This window comes from Tiliqua scincoides, chromosome 2, assembly GCF_035046505.1.
Source record: "Tiliqua scincoides isolate rTilSci1 chromosome 2, rTilSci1.hap2, whole genome shotgun sequence".
Lineage (NCBI taxonomy): Eukaryota > Metazoa > Chordata > Lepidosauria > Squamata > Scincidae > Tiliqua > Tiliqua scincoides.
In genome coordinates, this window is record NC_089822.1 from 117,305,675 (window position 1) to 117,327,762 (window position 22,088).

Genomic DNA, 22,088 nt, shown 5'->3' on the forward strand with positions numbered 1-22,088 from the left:
CCTGTGGTGGAGGGGCAGTCTCGGGGGCCTCCTCAAGGTATGTGGCATGTGTTCCCTTACCATGGGGCTGTGCTGTGGCTACACTGGAGCTGACTGGGCCGGAAGACGCTGGAGGGGGAATAGAACGAATGTGGCAGGGATGCGAGAGCAAGGGAAAGCGGACCACGTTGATGGGAAGTGACAGCGGGCACAGAAAGGATGTGGGAAAGGGGCTTAGTAGAGTGATGGATGGGAAGTGACAGCGGGGCCGCAGGGAGTGGAGGGGAGCAGTCGGCACCGGTTGCTGGAGAGAGGGGCCAGAGCCGTGGCGCAATGCAATGCAATGCCAAGCCACCTGCTCCCACCGCTTACGCCCAGGGGGGTCCAGCCCCACACTCGGGAGGTCTGACCCGCTGGCGGGCGGCTTGCGACCACCCCCACGTGCACTCGCATTCGTGCTCGCGGGCCCCAGCCAGAGAGCCAGCCTGGCACGAGCAGGGAAGCCGAGGGGGGAGAATAGGGCGATCGCGGGGAGGAGGAGGAGGAGGAGGGAAGGACGCTCTTGGGTGTAGGGAGAGCGAAGGGGCGGGACTGGAGGGCTTGGAGGCGGCGGAGGCAGCGGCAGGGAGGGATCCGGTGGCTGCCGCTCCTCCTCCCCTGGGAAGGGACGCGGAACGCAGCAACAGCGCCCGGGCGCAAGGCAGGACCGGGAGGTGGGAGCCGTCCGGGCGCTGAAGACGGCGGGGTCGGGGCCATGTTCAACCGCGGGTCGCGGCGCCGTCGATCGACCCGAACCGTGAGTCTGTCGGTCTCACCTGGGCGGGGGAGGAAGAGGAGGAGAGACGGGGCGGCCGCCGGGCCCTGTTCCTTCCAGGGCTGGGAATCAAGGGGGAGAGGAAAGGAGCTCAGCGCTGCTGAACAGGAGAGGGCGACAGGGGGCGCGGTGATGCCGGGGGGCGGGTGACAGCGAGAGCCCCGAAGGCGCTGTTCGCCCTCCCGAAGATTTTATGGCAAGGGATGTTGTGGGGGTCGCTGCTGCAAGAGTTTGTAAGAGGCGCTGGGCCATAAACAGGTCTGGGGGGGGGGTCACTAGACACTGTGTAAGACCAAAGTTGGGGGGCTCTGGCCTAAGAGGGGGCGCCTTCGTGGACAGCAGGAATGGATGCTAAGTGCTGGGAGTTTGGTGTCAGGTTCAGTTGTGGGGAGATCGTAGCAAGGGCTCGTTCACAGCTTGTGTTGGAGGGGGTTCTGGGACTCCGTACCCCTCTACATAGGGCTAACTATGGGTGTAGAGTAGGGGATTGCCACTAGCTAGTGGTGTAGAGCTGTAGGAACCTTGCATAGGGCCGTTCCAAAAGTTTTTCAGGGAGCTAACATGGAGTGCCAAGGTTCCTTTTTCTGCCAAGGCAAGAGAAGATACTTAGAGCCACATCCTATCCAACTTTCCAGCACCGGTGCAACTGCAAGGCATCCCTGAGGTAAGGGAACAAGTGTTCCCTCCTCAACAACCTTGAGGAGGCCTCTGTGACTGGCTCCCCACTACAGGATGCAATTCCACCAGCACCTGAAAATTGGATAGGATTCAACCCTTAGGGAGTCCAATCCTTAGGGACCCTTGGGGCGTTGAAACGTTGGGAGATATGCTTTGACATTGACGGACCACCTTTATGGGTTTTTTAATTGGATGTTGTGTTTTTCAAAATTCATTAAGGAACTGTCTCTAGAGCAAGATGTTATGGGGTACTGTGCTCCTTAGTCTAGCGCAGCCATTTTCAACCACTGTGCCGTGGCACTCTGGTGTGCCGTGAATGGTCCCCTGGGGTGCTGCAAGAATTTGGGAGAGGGTCATTTATCAATAGGACCATTCGGGGATGTGAGCCCCCCCCCCCCCAATGACAGCACAGTATGCCTTGTCAATTGTTAAAAAACTGATGGTGTGCCTTGACTGTTTTAGTGCCTTGCCAGTGTGCCATGCGATGAAAAAGGTTGAAAATCACTGGTCCTGTCTGTGTGTGGTGCATGTACTTGCATGTGCTGTGGGATACTCAGTTGTTGGAGATGGAGGGGGGGGAAGTTGGAGCTACACCAGATAAATTGGAATCTGTGTCCTAGAAGGCTGTGGGGGCTTCTCTGGAGCACCACTGCTGTCGTAAGGCACTGTGGTGTTGCAGAATCCTGTTTGGCAGGAGTGAGCAGAAAGCTAGTCATAAAGTAAATTTCCTTTGGGTCATCTAGTGCCTGCTGGCTGCTGGGATTCTCAAGAAGGATGCTGGATCAGGGGAAACCTGGCCTGATCCTGTAAGGCACTTCTTTAGGTTTAGCATGATTTTCTATCATGACCTACAGCCAGAGTAGAGTGTCCACTTGTGCATCCTGTCCATGTGCTGAGTTCAAACAGCAATGGCAGGCAAATAGACTCCTCCATAGGGACCTTTCTTTGAAGGCAGTGTCTTTAGAATGCAGTACAACACTTTTTGTAGGTGGAGAAGCAATTGGTATAAGAAGGGTTCCTTCTGCAACATTTAAATATGCTGCATATTTCTATGAAACATTTATATTTAGTCTTGATTCTTTTTTACTGTGTATTTTTATATACGTATTATTAATATATCATACATATTTTTAGTATACCTTGTAGGCAAGGCAATCTCCTAAATTGAGAAATTGAATTTTTGTGCATGCATGTGTTTGTGCACCACACAGGGGGTGCAGAGTTTTACAGTAAGAGGTGCTATAGGTCTGCTTCAGGGCTTGTGTTGGATTCTTTGGGTCTCTGAGCTACAGGTGGTATCAGAGATTGACCAGGTTGGGTACTGGCTAGGGCCCATACCCATCAGAGCGCTTACCTGGCTAGGTTGCCCACTGAACCCTCAGTACCAGTAGTCACGGCCAATGCACCCTCAGGAGGTGGGTGGTTTGTTTTTTTTGCTTTTGTACCAGTACAAGGATTTTGCCCCAGAACCCCTAGCGACCTGGCACCAATGCTAGGAGTAGGGGTATGTCTCTACTATTCTTTAATTGAGGATATCCAGTTGTCCTACATCTCATAGCACTGGTTGACATGGGTGTGTACAGGGCCAGGTCTGGGTTATTGTGTGCCGCAGCATTCAGTATTATTTAAATGCCATCAGTGTGTATGATGCTATACTGAGTAACATAAGCAAAAATACAAATTCAGGCTGCTTCCCGAAGGAGCTTACAATTTAAATTTTGCCAATGGGAGGCCTCAAAGGAAGGTATGAAGGGAAAGCCTTTGGGGTCTGAATGTGTGCCAGTGCAGTAGTGTGAATTACTTCTTTTGAATGGGGGCAGAGGACTAAAGTCTTAGGGCCAAATCCTATCCAGTTTTCCAGTGCTGTTGCAGCTGTGCTGATGGGGCATGCACTGTATCCTGTGGTGGGGAAACAGTCACAAAGACCTGTGACAAAGGAATGTTTGCTCCCTTACCTCAGGGCTGCACTGGATGCAACTGCAATGCAGACCCAAGGTAAGGGAACAAATGTTCCCTACCTTGAAGAGGCCTCTGTGATTGCCTCCCCACCGAAGGATGCAGTGTATGCCCCACTGTGTATGCTGCACTGGCACTGGAGAATTGGATAGGATTGGACCCTTAGTCAAAAGTCTTAATGGAAGAGGTGGGGTTTGAGGAAGAATGTGAAGGGAGAGAGAGGTGTGGCACCTCATAGGTGTTCTGGGAGAGAGTTCCAGTCTTAAGGGGCATCATGGAAGAGTAGTTGGAGGTGTTTATGAGAGCAGAGGACGTCTTGGCAGCTGAGGGTGGTATAACTTAAGGAGTGAAGATCATGGGCAGGGATATATCAAGAAACAAGGGCAGAAAAATAGTATGGGGTTTTGAAGCTGCAGGCAAGAAGTTTGTGCTGGAAGTGGAAAGGAATGAGAAGCCAATGAAGGTAAGGGTAACAATCGTGTCCTAGTTGGGACTGTTGGGTTGCAAAGGTTCCTATGCTGGAGGAGTTCAGGTGGTGGTGCTGTGCTGCAAGGGTCATTTGCAGAGAATCTGGAGGTGCTGCTGGATAGGAGAAGTCCTCTGTTGTAGCTGCTGGTGCAGAAGAGTAGGTGCTTCTAGTGGTACACTGTGTTGCAAAGTGGCTTTTTGTAGGGGAGCTTTTTGTGGGTACTTAGCAGGCGAGGTCATTCTGTCTTTGTGTACGCTGGTGTGGGGGTGTCCACAGGTGGAGTCTTCCTTTGCCTTTGTCCTGGGGTGAATAGGGGCAAGGTTGTTAACTCTCTGACTGTCCTGGTTGACCTAGTTTTGATGCTTCAGGGCCATCCCAGTTAAGTCCACGCCTCCTGTTTTGTTCTGGGGACTTGTGGCTCAGTAGCTGCCGGGGCAGGTGGACATGAATGGTGCAGATCTCTGTAAGTGCATGAAACATATCTTAATGTTCTTGCAATTAAACTGGCTATCTCTCTTCTCTGTCCTTTTCCTGGACTGTATATTTAGGTTTTGGAGGTAGCTGGAGATTCATGCTTCAAGGTGAAATAGGTCCTGGGGCTTTAGGGGTGTGTGTGTGTGTGTGTGTGTGTGTGTGTGTGTGTGTGTGTGTGTGAGTGAGTGAGTGAGAGAGAGGGGGGGATGCCAGTGTGTGAGAGCAGGGGTTCAATAGGCTTGTGTCTCTCCAATTCCTTATTCACTTAGATGATGTACTAGATGGGAATACTCAAATCCTGCAGTAATGAATCTGCAGTAGTGTTTCCCTTTTAGTTCACAGCAGGATTATTTATGGCATTTTTGGGTCATCCTGGGCCATTGGGGAGGGGAAGGGATTCTCCAACAGGGAGAGATTGTTGTGTGGGAGAGAGTATAGGGGTTGCATATGGTGGATCCCAAATCTGGGGTGGGGGAGTGTTGTGTGTTACGTTGGTCCTGGTAGATTTGATTTATCAAAGCTGCATCTGGTGAAATAGATCTCCCCCATCCCCCTGAAATCCCTTCTAAGCTGCAGGCTGGGATTTTGTGGGTAGGTATTGGATCTTGCTACAGTTGACAGATGTGAGTGGACAAGGAATCATTTAGCTTGGATAAATCATACAGTCTCTCTAACACTACATAATAAGTTTTGGGTTCAGATTTTTTCCTCTTCTAGCTGTGATGTCCTTGGGTAGTGGTGGTTGCCACTGTTTTCTTTTTTAAATTCTAGCATTTTTGAAGCTGTGCAGAGTACTGTTTCCTGATCAGAATGTTTTATTTAAAAACAAGGATCTAAGGGCAAAGTACTTCTGAGTCTGGGACTGTCTTTCCTTTCTGATGACAACCAGATTTTGGTGTTTTTAAGTTGGTGTAAGGGCAGTGGCTTTGAGGATATGCAGAATGTTTTCCATGTTGAAGAACACCATCTTCTATTGGGAACAGAAAAACACTTAACACATAAATGTTTGTTCACATTGCATAATCCTACTCTGGCACCTGCCTGAAAGATGGAATTCTTCAGGCCAGTGAAATTCTGGCCAGGTGGGAGTTTACTCATTGGTTTGGTTTTTAAAAAAAATAAAATTATGTGCTGCCTTTCCAAACTCAAGAAGGTTCACGTTAAAAAGCTTAAAAATATATAAAATCAATAGCCCTAATAAAACAGCAACTGGTTAGATCTGATGCTTTGCTGTGGAAACTGATGGTTGTGAGGGCATAGCCAGTCTTTTCTGGCCCTCCATCTTGATTTCTTCATCTTTGACTCTGTCATTTTGTTCACTCATTTAAAAAAAAAACAACACAAAACACCTTTTTCCCCTGCGGTTCCTGGCCCTGCGTCAGTGATTCTTGCTCGAAGGAAAGTGGGAGCGGCTTTTGGCACTTTCTCGTTTTCTTCCACTACCTCCCTGCAGTGTGCCCCCACTACTCTTTTATTGGCATGGCAAAATGGATACAGAAGAGGCAAGATGGATGAAAAGCCACGGAAGGGTTCCTGTTCCACATGATACCACAACTGATAAGGCCCTTCTACTCTCCCTTCTCCCCAATACACACGTTTTGCTGCCCACTCTTCTCAGCCGCATGTGGTGGCAGGAAGCCAACATCCGGCCTGTTTATGCCTTGCTGAACTGAGCTGAGACAGGTCCTGGCCTGTGGGTGGCTTCCGGCACCTAAATGAAATTGCATTACTCTCAGAGTTTCCCCTCTGGACCTGGGCTGGAGTATGTTCCCTTATAAGTCTCTCTTTAGGTGTAAGCAGGAGCAGAATTTCTCCCCATAAAGATCTTTCTCCATCTCTCTCTGGAGGTTAGCAGCTCTGACCTCTGCAGCAAATTTGAGTATCCAGTGTGCTGGAATATGTAGCCAAGACACGTGTGTGTGTCCAGGCTGTGGAGGCACCTGCTCATGTTGATACAGGCCTGTGTCACCATGACAACACTCAAGGGCCTCATAAAAATGTCTCCAAGTTTCAGAGAGTCCTGCCTTGCATTTGGGGAGTTTGGGAGCATGTTTGAGGCTAGCTGTTCTCCAAGAAATGAACTTGGAGATCTTGCTTCCCAAAACCAGCTCGATGTTGGTCTCTCAGACACTGTATTCTATTGTAAGAGTGCTAAACGTAGTGACAATTGTGACAAATGGAAGCCTGGTTATGTTACAGATGGTGATACTGGGTACCAGGTGCAAGGGAGTGGCAACAGGATGCGCATATCTCGTTGTCTTGTGTGCTCCCTGAGGCATGTGGTTGGCCACTGTGAGATACAGGAAGCTGGACTAGATGGGCCTTTGGCCTGATCCAGCAAGACTCTTCTTATGTACCGGTTATACAGCATTACTGGCAGTTGGGTTCCAGGGATGCCATTGACACAGCTTTCATGGATACTGGTGGTGGTTGAATGCTGGTGGTAGTCAGTGGACACAGAGAGGCTGATTGCAAAAGCACCCAATAATGATGTAGATGCAACAGTGGCAGGCAGAGCTGTTGATACATGGTGATGGATGGGTACCAACCAAAGTGGTAGGTGGATGCTGGCTTTATTATGGGGTATTGGTTGGTAGCCGGGAGGCATGCTGGTGATACTGGGGATGCTGGCAATTTTGAGTGTGGGTGCTACTGATGTCTTGCTGGTTGATCTCTTGCCTCTCTGTCCCACACCAGCTGCCTGAGGTGGAGGACCCTGATCGGGGCCAACCGTGTCAGGCGTGCGGGGAGCAGTGCCCAGGCTTCCTAGTGCACGGATGGAGGTAGGAGAATGTATTGCCCCACCCTCATTCCTTCGGAGCCCCTCTCCGTCCTCTGTGTGACTTTCTACCCCTCTCCTGCCCAACTGTAGGGTCTCTAAGTATTTTTTTTTGCCCTTAGTGCCCTGCTTTCCTCTGTGTTTATCATTCTTCTGTATCCTTCTGTCTTCAGTTTTTATCCCAGTTTTTTTTCTCTCAATCTTTTTGTTTAAATCAACACATGGCAGATTTTTAATCTGTCTCTTTTCCTTTCATTCCTCCCGTTTGTTTCTGTAGATTTTTGAAATGTCCTTCCTACCCTACCCATTGCCCCTTGAACAATCCAGATAGGCATCTAGTTGAATGAACGTGCTTCCCCTGCCTCCCATCTCCACATCCTTTCTCCCTGTAACTGGTGAGTCCCTTTCTCTTAACCTTTATCCTGCTTCTCTTGTCCCATTTATCCTGTCTTTCTTCCCTTTTCAGATACATCCCTCCCAGGCTCATCCTTTTCTCTTTCACATTTAGTCCTCTTTCCATTTTTTTTTTTTAAATTTTATTTTAAAATAAGCATTTGCACAGAATCAGGAAGCAGTGGAGTGGAAGAATCTTTCCTTTCTGTCTCTTTCCATCACTCACTCCGTTCCATTTCCCCTCTGGAATAGACCCCATCCTGTGTGTTGAGTAGTACTTCTTCATTTCAGTGCTTGCCGCTGCAATTGTGCTTAACTAGTATTGCCTGCTACCTGCTGAGGGCTGCTTGGGGAGGGGAGCTTGAGAATTCCCCCTCCTCCCTTTCTAATGAGCCTATGCAGGAGCACAGGCTGTTGTGGGGAGCCTCCTCACCTACCAGCTGGAAGTCCCCCACTGCCAGTTTAGAGGTGTGGTGTTAGAATGAATTGAGTTTAAGAAACTGAAGGTGGGGTGGGAGGTAAGCATACATAGTGGCAGTGGTGGGATTCAGCCGGTTCGCACCTATTCTGTAGAACCGTTTCTTATTGTACGTCTTGGTTCTGCGAACCGTTTGTTAAAGAGCGCTGGCTGCGCTGCTCACAGGGGCTGGAGCGGCAAGCGGCAGCTGTGCACCATGTGGCCTCCTGCCGGTGCCCGATTGCCCACAGCTGAGCGCCTGGCGCCGCTGCACCTGTCCACGGCGCAGGCTCCGGAGCGCCTCTCAAGCCCAGCCCAGCCCCACGCGCCTACTGCCAGCCTGTAAGGCAGTGGGCGGGCGCCAACTCTGCAGCGTGCGCGAGCTGTTGCTGCGCGGGGTTGCCCCTGGCTTGAGCTGGACGACACACACACACACACATGCAACACACAGCGTGGCTGCTCCTGCGCACCCTCCCTCCGAAGCGCCACCCTCTCCATTCGCTCTCCAGCCTGCTGCTCTGGCAGCCGCTCACCCTGGGCAGAGGTGGGTCTCTCGCCCCGCGCCACCCAAGGCTGCTGCCACGCACCCCTGCGCGTCCCGGGCATCATCTCTTCTCAAAGAGTCCGGCAGCCTGGCGCACACTGCACTCCTCGCAGAGGCGCCCGCAGCCTGTGTGGGGTCCGGCTGGAGGCAGCCACAGCTCCCCCCACCCCGGAGGGATCCCCGCGAGCAGTGCTGGGACCTACTGGGGGGGTCCCAGTGCTGGGAGGGAGGCAGACAGGCAGAGCGCGCTGGCTGGCTGGCCCGCCGGCCAAGGTGGGCGAAGGAAGCGGCTCTGGGGACTGGGGGCGCCTGGGGGGCTGCTGAGGGGGGAAGGGGAGGGCTGGGAGGGGGAGAGGCAAACTTCCCACCAGTGCTTCTTCCCAGGGAGAAGTGAGAGCCCCAGCTTAGGCATGCCTACTCAGAAGTAAGCCCCCTTATAGTCAGTGGGGCTTACTCCCAGGTAAGTGTAGACAGGATTGCAGCCTGAGATGCACACCATTGGGGTCAGCACGCACACAGCTGCCCAGGGGAGGATGCTATGGGGTGGAAAGCCCCACTGGCTAGAATGGGACTGACTTCTGAGGAGACTGGCATAGGCTGGGGCTGTGAGGCTACCAATCCTGTCCACACTTCCCTGGGAGTAAGCCCCATTAAGTAGAATGGGACTGACTTCTGAAACCCTCTGGCGAAGGGGACCCCTGCCTGCTCCCTCAGGGGACTGCGGCTTCCCCCACTCTACTTTGCTTTGCGTTGCCTGCCTGGCCGGCTCCTCTCCTAGGAGAAGGAGGGGAAGCCAGTTGGGAAGGGCAGGTAGTTCAAAACTGAGCGAGGGGAACCCTCAACCGCCTCACACGGGCGGCCACCTTCCTCCTCCTCCTCCTCACTAGGGCAACGCACTGGGGCTGAGGAGAGGAGCAGAGTCCCTACTTGTTGCTACTTCTTCTGCAGTAGGCAGGTAGCAGCACCCCGCAGGCTCCTCTTGGGCTTCCTCCCCCACCCCTCGTCCTGTCAGCTCTTGGGGTGGGCTCCATTAGCCCCATTTAACCCCCCCCCCAATTGATTTGCAGAAGGGCTGAGCAGTGGGAGGGAGGCTGCTTCTTGTGCCTCACTCTAGATGACTGACCCACACACACACACACACAGTCCTGTTTCTGTCATGGTTACTATTGCAGGCATCTTCTTTCTCCAGCAATAGCTGTGGGGGAGAGTTTTGTTAATGAAATGCAGAAGGGGATTGGCTCCTTTGAGCATCCTTGAATTATACCCAGAGTTGCCTCAGGGTGTTACCGTAATTATGTTTTTATGCATCTGGTGGTAGGCACAGTATTTTTCCTCATTTTTTTAAAATCTGGGGTGTCCCTTAATCTATGGTTAAAGGGGCATTTGTATTCTGATTTTAACTATATAGACAACTCCATGCGAAGCAAGCTCAGATTAACCACGTGAGTAGCACCATGCCTTTTTACAGCATAATAACTTTTACAGATGAAGTTGGTTTCATCTCACCGAGTCCTCAGGAGTTCAGTTCATGCTAATTGGAGGAGAATGTTTTGAGTAGTTACACCATTTCTGCCCAATGTTGCATATTTGCAGCAGGGAACAAATGTGTACACCTGTAGGCTGGGCAAAAATGGGTTAATTAATATTGTATCTGCAGTGAAATGTATGAGGGTGAAACTATCATACATCGTACATAACTATCACTCGTACATTGTTTGTCAACCAGTGGTACGGGTACCACCAGTGGTATTTGAGTGGTACTTTCTGGTGGTACTTGTGGGATCTCCTGACATCGACTGCCTGGCAGCGAGACCAGTGACTAGGACACTGTTTCTCAACCAATTGTACAGGTACCTGGAGTGGTACTTTCTGGTGGTACTTGTGACTCCCCTTCCTACAAGCAGCCCTGACCCCATGAAGCCCTGATCTTCTCTCCCATGCAACCCTGACCCCTGTGGAGCCCTGACCCCCAAGCAGCCCTGATCCCACTTCCCACAAGTAGCCCTGATCCCCTCTCCCATGCAACCCTGACCCCCCTTCCCACAAGCAGCCCTGACCCCCCTCTGCCATGCAACCCTGACCCTCCTCCCCTAAACAGCCCTGACCCAAGCAGGCCTGACCCCATCCCACGTGCACCCGTGGGTGTCTGGATAATTGATGAGAATACTGGGGGGGGGGGGGTAACTGGACACCTGATGGTGGATACTGGGGGGACTGGACATTGTCATTAGGACATAGAACCTGTTGTTAATTTATTTGAATCCCACCACTGCATAGTGGGTATCAACATTCTGTTCCCTTGCAGAGTTCATGGTGAATTGCAGGCAACTGTCAGTCTCAGGGTGGGAAACCCTGGCCTCTGAGCGGCCCGCTTGGAGGCAGGCTGTACAGCATGGCCTCTCCCAGTTTGAAGAGACACTTGGCCAACAGACTGAGGCAAAGAGTTAAAGAAGGAAGGCCCATAGCCAGGGAGACAGACCAGGGACAGACCACTGACAGCACTTGCTCCCAGTGTGGAAGAGTTTGTCACTCCTGAATCGGCCTTTTCAGCCACACTAGACGCTGTTCCAGAACCACCATTCAGAGCGCGATACCATAGTCTTTCGAGACTGAAGGTTGCCAACAACAGGTCAGTCTCTAGTTGTGGGAGTTTGGCATGGTGGAGTTAGAATGGGATAGTATCCTTTGTTTTGAGCTGCCTCCTGGATAGCATATTTAAATCCATCTTGTTATTACATTACATCCTGCTTTTCCCTAATAACTGATTGCTGACTTCCTAGACTGCTCATTGTGCTGAACAGTCTTTTGGGAATCTAGATCTGCACCCAGAAGTACATACATACAGTTAAAGCTTATGCTGTGACGTGCACCTAAAATTTCTCAGGATTTGAGAAAAGCTGCTGTGCTTCAGTCTCCTAAGACCCGATTGGTTGAATTATTGTAAAGTCCTAAGGGCTGTTGGGTTGTAATTTAAGATCTCTTGGGAGTAATGGGGCTCCTGGGTGTTCCCAGCCTATATTAATGGTAGGATCTTTTTTCCCTCGGCAGGAAGATCTGCCAACACTGCAAGTGCCCGCGGGAGGAGCATGCAGTGCGCATGGTGCCTGTCGACTTGGAGAGGATGATGGGCCGCCTCATCTCCGACTTCCAGCGCCACTCTATCTCAGACGATGACTCGGGCTGTGCTTCAGAGGAATATGCTTGGGTGCCCCCAGGACTGAAGCCTGAGCAGGTGATACCGAAAGCCAGACTAGAAGAGACATTAGAGGTTCATAATTGGATCACCCTTCTCCTTAAATTTCTTTTAAAAGCAGTGGTGGAGGCCCCCCCGTCAAATTGGATCAGGACCCTGGTGCCGGGGAATGTTTTCTCCAGTAATGGGAAGAGCAACCCCTACCACAGTGACTGTTTGTCCTGTAAAAGTAAATGCATACCCCTCCAGCAGGTTGTCTGCTTTGGCCCCTAGTTAGCAAAACTCTTAGAATACTTTGGGACTGCATATGGTTAACAACTTCCTTCTGTCACAATGCGTATTGCATCATGAATGCTGGATTTTCACAAGAGAAGTAAAAAGATATTGACATTTTGTGAGAGGCTTTTTTGTAGGGGAAGAATAAAAATTTAAATTTGAAATACGTGCTATCTCAACTGGCATTGGGACCGATAGGCAAGTTAACACGATAACTATTTCTGTTTTCCCAAAATTTCTATTTCAATTCCCACTCACCCCTTAGAAAAAGAATGTTTTTTTCCCCCAATGCTTTCAAAGTATCTGGTTATTTGGAGGTGGGGGGGGGGCTTTGCAATAATATTGACATACCTTGCTATTAGGCAATGTAAACCCTTATGTTTGTAAAGAAGCAGTTGGGGAAAATTAATGTATTTGGGTGTGCCTTATGAAACATTTTCTACCTTTTCTCACCAGACTTGCATTTGGTATTGAAACAGGCCGGAGAGATTCTTACCCTGTGCTATCAAGTTTGAGGCTAATCATTTTGTGCCCTCCTCACAGTAGTGAAGCTGGCCTGGTTTTGCTTGGGTAGAGCAGGAACAGGATTTGATGGGTGATATGAGAAATTGGAGAAGGGCGAGGACATGGTGTTCTGCCAGTGGCATGCCTTCAGTGCTAAAAGGGCTAGGAAGCAGGAAATGCCAGTTGTGGAGGGGAGAGAGCAAGTAGGAAGTGGGGGGGGAGAGAGGAAAATACAAGTTGTGTGTTGTTAGAGCCTTATTAAATCAGGTGGAGGCAATCCGGATGAACCCCTCTGGGTCTCTGACCCAGAACCCTTGCTACACCCTTTGTCACGTTGCGATAATCTGAGGTTGTAATAATAGCTTTCAAAAAGTACTGTGCCAGAAGCTGTCCTGTTGCTCTGTTTTATTAATACCGTGGTTGTATGGAGCGGGAGGGGCAAAAATAGGCCTTTGGAAAGCAGGAGCAGGTGTGTATATATATCTGTACTAGGTTAATAACCTAATCCAGGCTAGTACCCTGGTTGTTAGAATCTGCAACTCCTAAATTCTCTCCAAGGAGCTCCCACTAGCTTGGTGTTAAGCCCACTGTCAAAGAAGGTACTAGAATGGAATAAATAATAAAGCTACCCAGCAGTGTTGGTCTAGCCCCATAGGTAGCAAGAAGTAGAACTCCAGGGGCTCCAGGCTAAAGGGGAAAATCTACTAGAGGAGAACAACAATCCTTCTCTCCAAGCCCTGGACCCTGACCCTGGACATGTTTTGATGTGTGTAGGAAATTGTGCCTGTTACTTTTCCCTTGTTCCATTCAACTGAAAGCCCTTTCCTTTGGAACGGGTAAAAGAGGGTAGAAGTTGGAGAAATCTTTGAGAAGGAAATGCAGTCTGTTGATTCCCCCCCCCCCCCGCACATACGCACGTGCACATGTGGGGCTGAGAGGGCATCTGAATTGATTTTCATCCAGGGCAACAAAATGGATTGAATTGGTTGTTCTGACTGGGGAGGTTTTCCCACAGTGTGACTGAAAGGTGCAGTTTTGGACTGAAAGGTTTAAGTCCTGCAAGTGCAGAAGCTTTTTGTTTGTGTCTACAAAGGAAAGCACCTTCTGGGTGTTTAGGAAATCCTATGCTCATGGAGGGTGGTGGAAAATTCCTTTGCCCACGTGCTTTGGAGTACCTCAGTCAGAGCCTGCATGTCACAGGTTCTCTGGGACTTGTACAAGATGGCCAGATTGCTTCTTAAGTGATTGTGGCAAAAGGTCATTGTGGAAGATGTGATTGTATCTTCCAAACATTATCTTTGCTTTGCCCCAGGAGTGTCCTCAAGTGCAGCCTTTTACTCCCCCCCCCCCGCCCTCTCCCAACAAGAGCAACTTGCAAATGGCAGCAGCTTGCATGCAGCGGGAGGGTGGGGATTAAGGAATGTGCTCAGAATAACATTTGTGATATGAAGGAAAACCTTGTGTTACAAGAGGTGGTCCCTCCTTTGGGAGCAAATAAAACTTAAAAGCAAATAAGAAAAATTATTTATTGGATCAATGAATGTTTTGACTTCTGGAAGAGAGCTTTCAAGGTTTCACAAACAGGGCAGAGGTCCTCAAAACACACACATGCAGTGCGCGCACACATGTATACATAAGACACATACATGCTATTTGTTAGCCTGATAAAGTTGAGTGTCAAGACAAAGGGATAGAATAGTTTAAGCAAGAGGGCTGTGTTAATTTAATTAAAAATCACAGTGGCGCTCTTGTTAGGTATTTGTGTGTGTATTTGTGTTGTGTAACCTGAGCTATTCAGCAAGGCCAGACTGTTTGTAATCTGATTAGCAGAGCCCTTGTTTAAGCTGATTACTGTGAAAGGCTCCTTCAGTACTTTTCATTGCTTTCTGTAGGACTTATCATTGTAGAAAGTGTTTTACCAGTTCTTATCTTGTTGATTACAAGGAGAGCCCAGTGAGACATGTTAAGGAGAGTGGCTTTTTCAAGGCCACCCAATGAGAAGGCAGTTAAGCCTGGGCAATGGGGTGGGGTCTCACTCCAGGTTCTTGAATAGCCTTCATTGTTTGCTTGGGGGGAGTCTGTTTGGATGGGGGAAAAACCCTCCCTCTTTTTACAGTGAGGCTAAGTGGCCCTGAAGCTTTGATTCTTCTTACCCACTGCTGTTTTGGAAGGTAACGCCTGAATGGAGGGATGCTGCATTTAGAGGATTTTATACTTGGCATGGAAATATATTACTGCTAATCCTGCTATTGGAGCTGCTAGGGAGTTACAGGGGGACTAATGGGAAAGGTTTTACATTTGGATAAACAGAACATCTTCAAATGTGGGTATTGTGCATGCAGCAAGGGAAATGGGGAAAAAGCTCTTGATCTCAAATGAAGTGAGCTTTTGGCTGAGTTCAAAGCACTGATCTGTCTAGCCAAGTGCTGTTTTCAGTGTGAGTTTGGGTCTGTTTATTGCCCACCCCTGCTACCTCAGATCCTGTTAGTTGGGAGACTGTGGATTTGAACCTGAGACCCTCTGCATGCAGATCATTTGCTCTGCTAACCTCCATATCTCAACATAGAGGCTGTGATGGAAAGCAGTTGTTTCGTAAACAGTAAAGGATATTCGACTTCACTGTGTCATTGCTGGTCTGGCCATGATGGAACGCCATGTTTAAACGTTAAAAAAAAATTACTTGTTTACTTGTGTGAACACCTCTGCCTGAAGAAGAGTGTTGTATCACTCCAAGCTTCACATCCAGCTTTGTGAACATTAATTGGTCCAATTGACCTTGTCTCATATGCTCAATTGTTTTTTTTTTTTTATAGCATGGGATTCCTGAAGAATGGTTAGGGGAGCAGGAATGGAAGCAGAAGCTGCTTGCTAGGCTTTGGGCATCAGGTCTAACTCCTATCAAGTCTACCCTTAGTCTTCCTGTTGGAGACATCAATGATTCTCTATCCCCATAGGTGTATCAGTTCTTCAGTTGCCTTCCAGAAGACAAAGTCCCCTATGTGAACAGTCCTGGGGAACAGTACCGCATCCGTCAGCTGCGACACCAGCTTCCCCCTCATGACAGTGAGGTAAGAGGGTTGTCTTGTTCTTATTATACATAGTGGAAATTGTGGGGAGATCTTCGTGAGGTTCTTTCCTGCTGGCAGGTGTTTTGGCAGAGGCTGTAAACTCGAGGATGAAGGGGGTGATTGTGAACAAGATGGAGTGGTGGTGGTTCAATTTTTGTTGCTGAGAAAAATGCAGTGGAGGCTGTATTCTAAGGAGAACAGGCAGAAGGTAAATAGAAGGGATCTACTGTTAGATTCAAGGTGGTTTGCATTAGATTGGCATGTTTTTTTGACTGTCACTAGTTTCACAAGTCAAGCTGCAAGTTTTAAACCTTTTCCTATGGTTGGCCTTATGCTCTTGTTCTCAGCCTCTGTGTTCATCCCCTGTCAAATTGTATTGGGGCAGAATACATGTCTATCCAGAAGTAAGATCCATCATGTTCAATGGGGTTTACTCCCAGAAAAGTATATAGGATTGCAGCCTTAATTATCTTTAATCAAGATAATCTTTTGTGTTTCTCTTCTGGCCACTTTAAAGTTTAAGGTGAGCCAGAAGCAGCTGGTTGGAAAGGATCCTGGAGAGACCCTTTTCCTTGCCAGCAATGTCCCAAAGTAACCCTCCCTGCATTGCCTCCCGTGGCACCCTAGTGAATCCTGCACTTGTTTCAGCCACATCTCCTCACTGCCCCTCATCATCACCACCACCCCCCCTCCATTTCTCCAGTATGCTCAGTCTCATCTCTCTTTGCCAGCACCTCCTGGCATATCAGAGCATATCAACTGATAACAATTTGAACAGACCCGCTTCAAAACATTTGTTCTTCCTTTCCAGAAACCGCATACACCTCCCTCTCCAAGCTTCTCAGGAATTTCTTTCATTGTCATGTAATGATCTAAGGCTGCAATCCTAACCACACTTTCCTATTGAACAAAATAGGACTTACTTCTGAGTAGACCTGGTGAGGATTGTGCCCTTATTTATATTAATTAAATTAATTGTAACATACTAATGTAATTAAAAACTAATCGTGTACCTTGACAACTTTAGTGCCTTGTCAGTGTGCCGTGAGCTGAAAAAGGTTGAAAATGGGCTGGGTTAGAATCTATAGCAGGGGTGCCCAAACCCTGGCCCTGCGGCCACTTGCGGCCCTTGAGGACTCCCAATGTGGCCCTCAGGGAACCCCCAGTCTCCAATGAGCCTCTGGCCCTCTGGAGACTTACTGGATCCCACACTGGCCTGACGCAATTGCTCTCAGCGTGAGGGCTACTGTTTGACAACTCGTGTGCGCTGTGGGACGAAGACTCCCTCCACTGCTTGCTGCTTCACATCTGTGATGCAGCAGTGGCAGCGAAGGAAAGGCTGGCCTTGCTTTGTGCAAGGCCTTTTATAGGCCTTGAGCTACTGCAAGACCTTCATTCATTCATATAAGTTCATCTTTAATATATTCATTTATGTAAATTTATTCAAATTTAAAATGTAAATTAATTATTTTCTTCCTTGGCCCCCGACAGTGTCAGAGAGACGATGTGGCCCTCCTGCTAAAAACTTTGGACACCCCTGATCTATAGTAACTCAAATGTAGACTTGTGCTCGTATATGCAGCTCTCCACAGTTGCTTCATGAAATATTATGGGTAAGTGGCTGACAGCCCAATCCTGAGCTGTGCGGGGCTGCAGCGGTACCGAAAATGGCTGCTGCCGCATCCAACACAATTCAGGCAGCCACCAGCAGCTCCTTGGAAGAAGGGGACTTCTTCCCGCAATGGGGCTACTCGTTTCTCCAATGACCCAAAGGTCGGTGGTGAATCAAGAGCCTCCGTGTCTGGTGGTGAGCCTGACATGGAGGCTCTAGATCTGGTGGAGCAAAGCTCCACTGGTCCTGCCTCCTCTCCACCCTCCCTCCGCCTCCCCCTACCCCGGAACGCTTCCTCCCCACCTCCCCCATGCCTCCACCTACCTCACTGCTGCTCGGTGGTCCGCGCGACCACCAAGCGGCAGAGCTCCGGTGCTCACCTGGTGGTAGCCCAGCACCAGTTAGCACTGGCCTACCACCAGCGGGGCACTGGTACTAGGGCTCGCAAACATGGCTTATGGCATGTTTGCAACTGCGCGTCAGCAGTGAGCCAGCACATCGAGCTCAGGATTGGGCTCTGAGTCACCCACACCACTGTTTTGCAACTGACCCCACTCACCCCAACCACTAGTTTGCCCCTGTGCTCCACTTGGTATATCTTGGGGCTCTGGAAAGAAACAAACTAGATCCTGTCAGCCTGAAGTCTGTCTGTCTGTGTTGTGTACCTGAACAGTTTCTGAGCAGTGCAGGGCCAGCAAAGATTCGGTGCTTGAGCCCTGCAACTAGAATCAACAAACAACAAAAAATGTTCCAGTCTCTTGATTTGTCATAAGCTGACTCCATTTTCATAGCTTATTCAGAACGCGGAGAATTTGTAACTTTTTCTTCTGGGCAGTGTGGTGTGGGAAAATGAAGGGGATCATAGGCAGGATCAACTTCAGCTTGGTGGGGACCTTGGGCACTAAACCTGTTGTAGGTCTCCCTTTGTAGGCACTCCAGCAACCCCCCCAACACATACGCCACCGGCAGGCAATAAAACCAAAGGAGAGGTCTCCTTCTTACATTGGCTCACAGCAGCAGCAGGAAGGAAACGTCTCCTCTGCCATGGTAGCTGACCCCTCCTCCCAACTGTCCGGAAGGCACCCTATGGCTCACCAGGCATTGAGGAGGGCAGTAGCCTCTTACAGCAGTCCTATTTTTTCTGAGGCTGACCATTGGAAGATTTCCAGATGCCCCCATTTCAGATGTTGAAATCGGGAAGGGACATTCAGGAATTTTAAAATGGAAGGAGGAAGAGGATTGCTATGGCTGCTTCTCCCTTCCCCATTGCCAGGTAGGCTATGGAATGCAGCAAACAAGTTAGGCACAGCCAGGGGCAGGCATGGTCCCTGAGCACGTGCCTGACCAGTCCCAATGTGATGCAGGCCTTGATCCTAGGAATGTGTGGAAGAGGTGTTTTTCTGAGGTTTTGAAGGATTCCTTGACAGATGTGTGAGGAGAAAATGTGGGGGATTCTGTGTACCACCCTGAGAAGAAGGGAGGAACAATAATGTAATAAAGAAATGCAACATTATTATATGTAGCAGCAGGAGGCACTCTGGGCCCCTGAGAGAAATTTTATCAGGGGGTACAAAGTTTCTTTTAGGCCCCTTTGCAAATGGGGGGGTGTCAAACAGAGCGGGGGAGGGTGGTGATGGGGGAGCAGAATGCGAGGGGGCAAAACAGAATGGGGGGAGGATGGAGATAGCTGGAAAAGTCTTTGGAGCCCAGGTCTACCCACCCATGTGGCATTGGCAGCTAGATACAGTAATACGGTAAACCAAACACGCTCTGAAGTCTCGCTAAAATCTTTTAAATATAGAGAATCATGCAGAAAATTAGCACCATCGTATTCTGGCTCACACTAGAATGGAAAGTGTCCTGTGTGGACCAAAACGTGCTTCTGCAGCAGCTGGAATCTTGCAGCTGTGTCCTATACACTCCTTCATGGTAAGAAGTTCCACAAGCCAAAGAGCTACTGTGGCAGGCCGGTTTCCTCCCAGATTTGACACTGTGTGTCACGTATGCATTCCTCGGTCCAGCATATATGGCTTACCAGTAGCTGTAGTAGCTGCAACCACACTCTCGTGGTTGTGTCCCCAGCATCCTGTGTGGGCAACAAGTCTGAGTAGAAAGGAAAATGTAAAATCCTGGGAAAGTTTTGGGCCCCCTCTTTTGGCTCCTGGGCTCCCTTTTTGACCCTGGGCCCAGGTACAAATTACCCCCTTTACCCCCCTCTCTTAGGCCCTACACTCCACTGCATGTGAGAATCTGTGGTTCAAGGCAAATACCTGTTGACCCTGACAGGTGAGAGCTAGGCAGCACTTTCCTCCAGTTCTGCATATTGGAGTCTTGCAGGGAAAGACCATCCAGCCACTGCTTCTCTTTCCTCTGACCAGCATCTTAGCACTGCCCCCCTCAAGTGCCTTGGAGCCCACCAGAATGTTCTGATTCAGTTACAATCCACTGTCGCTCCTGGAAAGGAATTTTTCCAAGGTTGGTTGTGTTCGTTTGCTTCGGTGTTTTGTTTTTTGCCTGCTCGCTGACCACATGTTTTGGCCTCTTATCTTAAATCAGCAGCGGCTAATCTGCTTTGCAGAGCTGCTTGCTCCTCTTCACTGTTTGTGGTCTGGATTATCAGGGTTAGTTCATGAATGGCAGGCAAGATAATCACTGAAAAGGCACATATTATTCCTGCAACTGTTATGGATGTTATGCTACTTATGCACAGTGTCCTGTATGCTCTGCAATTAAAAAAAAAAAATCTACACTGTAGTAGTTCAAATGTTTTATCAGAAGAAGCTAAATTCTGTAGCGCATAAACATGATGTGTGGTGTTTTTGTTTTGTACAATTCATTCTGCTTTTGCTGGTCATGAACAAGGGCGAGAAGCTATGCAGGTGCCACAGCCATGCCCTGCGTTGGGTGCTTTCAGTAGACTTGAAAGTATATGGACAATACCTATATTCTCATAAAGAATGAGAATTGCTCATTGGTTTGTTTTTTCTTAGTACCTCAGTTCTCCACCAAATACCAGTTTCTGCATTTGCAAGGGACTGCTGAATTCATATCGTCCCTTTTTCATTGAAAGAAAACATGTGGCTGCTAGCGGTGTGTGTGGCCTGTGAGCTCTGCCCCATAGGCATATCCTGCTACCCCTTCCCTGGCTTACTCAGTGTAGAGAAGATTTTTTGAGAAGAGGTGTTTGGTGGCGGTGGTGATCGTAGTGCTCAGGCCTGATCTAGTGAGTGGGTAGTTTTCTTGTTTCAGTCATGGGGTTGGTTTAGATGGGCTCCCTAGCCCTGCTTCAAACTCTAGGATTCGGTAAGGCCCATAGAAACAGAAAAAGCTTAGAATTGCATGCTGCCTGAATCTATGATTAAAAATTAAAAGCTTCTACTGGCCATAGTACTTTAATGGCCATGGGATGTCATCTTTCTAGGCCTGGATATCTCTCTCTGGTGAAGATCGTATTTTCTTTGCTTTGAAAATGAAAGAGAAACCTGTTAAATTTGGGACTGAAATAATTATTCACTTTAAAAAGTGCACCTCTCTTCTTTTGCAGGCGGTAGCACAAAGTGTCTTACCTTAAAAAGTATTAAAAGAAAATAATATATCACACAAATTGAAGACAAGAGAATCAATAATTAACAAATAGGCTAAATGACAGAATGAAATGGACATGTCAGCAAGGATTGTGTTGAGATCATTACCCTTTTGAGAGGGCTTATGTTCTCTAGCCATGAAGTGGGGCCCCAAGACATCTGCTGAGGCAGGCGTGATTGTTGATATGACAACAATCCTATTGTGTAGGAATAGCAGAGGCTGGACAAAAGAGCGTTTCAGAGCCCACAGTCTGGATCACAAAGATAGGACCTTTTGAGACTGTTGGGGACCCAGGATAGCTTTTTAGGCTTTGCACCCATCATGTAAATACTTGGTGGACCCATCTTAGAAGTGAATATATGTCTTGAAACCAGAAAATGCATGGAGATGAGGGGTCTGCAAGAGCTTCTATACAAGGAGAGATTGAAAAGATTAGGGCTCTTGACCTCCAGAAGTAGATTCTGGGGGAAGGATTGGATAAAGATCCTGATTAGTGTGGAGAAGCCAGCTGTGGAACTGTAATTTATCTTTACTTGTAATAAGAGGACTAGCAGGCGCCTGCTGAAATTAACAGGCAGTGGGCATGCCGGAAAGGAGGGCACTGCATTTTCCACATGGGGCACAGTGAAGCAGTGGAGCCTGTTGGCAGGGAGTGTGGCGAAGAGTAGTGTCGGATTCCTTGCTTCAGGAGCGCAAGGACTGTAATCCCAATTGGGCAGGTGCGGGGTAAATAAAGCCATTCTGGAATGCGCCTAGTCCTAGAGCCATCATTACTTGTTGGCTGGAGCTCCAGTCTGAGTATTTGGTGGGTTCCTCCAGGCAGAAAGGAGAGAATGAGGTGTGGCAAGGGCAAGAGAGGGAGGATGGGGCAGGAATTGTCCATGAACCACAGAGAGAGGATGGTCTTTTGGTTTTTCAAAGCAAAGCACTCTCTGTGGCAGTGAGTAAGAGCTTGAAATACTGTCACAGGCTCATCTTATTCATACATCTCATTTGGTTTCTGAGACTGCAGCAAGCATGTCTTTACAGGCATAAGGACTAGAAACTTGCTTTTAAAAAATGCTTCAGTTCTGGTATTCTGCAGCTTTCCAATGGATCCTGCACACATGCATGATGGTCTACTAAATGTTCTTTCGTGATGGCATTTTCCTGTTTTTAAAAAATGGCCCTGGAAGACTGTGCCAAATGGTCCAAAGAATCAGGGGTCTGTTTATGCACTATAGAAATCTGTGTTGGGCAATATGGTAGTGGCATGCTGACTGACTGCCCACATGCAACTCAACAGACAGCATCGACCATTTTTGAAA

At 48.8% G+C, this 22,088-nt stretch overlaps 1 protein-coding gene across 2 annotated transcripts in view; it reads left to right on the forward strand.

The window, feature by feature from the left end:
* The first annotated feature begins 629 nt into the window (after positions 1-629).
* PRICKLE3 (prickle planar cell polarity protein 3) overlaps positions 630-22,088 on the forward strand; it is a 33,554-nt gene continuing 12,095 nt past the window's right edge. The window contains exons 1-4 of one of the 2 annotated variants that reach the window (XM_066617261.1): positions 630-775; positions 7,068-7,153; positions 11,592-11,775; positions 15,471-15,584. In XM_066617261.1, the coding sequence (XP_066473358.1) occupies positions 734-775; positions 7,068-7,153; positions 11,592-11,775; positions 15,471-15,584 (426 nt within the window). In that variant the 5' untranslated portion in view covers positions 630-733. The remainder of the gene's footprint in view (positions 776-7,067; positions 7,154-11,591; positions 11,776-15,470; positions 15,585-22,088) is intronic. The other variant, XM_066617262.1, reaches the window with a different exon arrangement.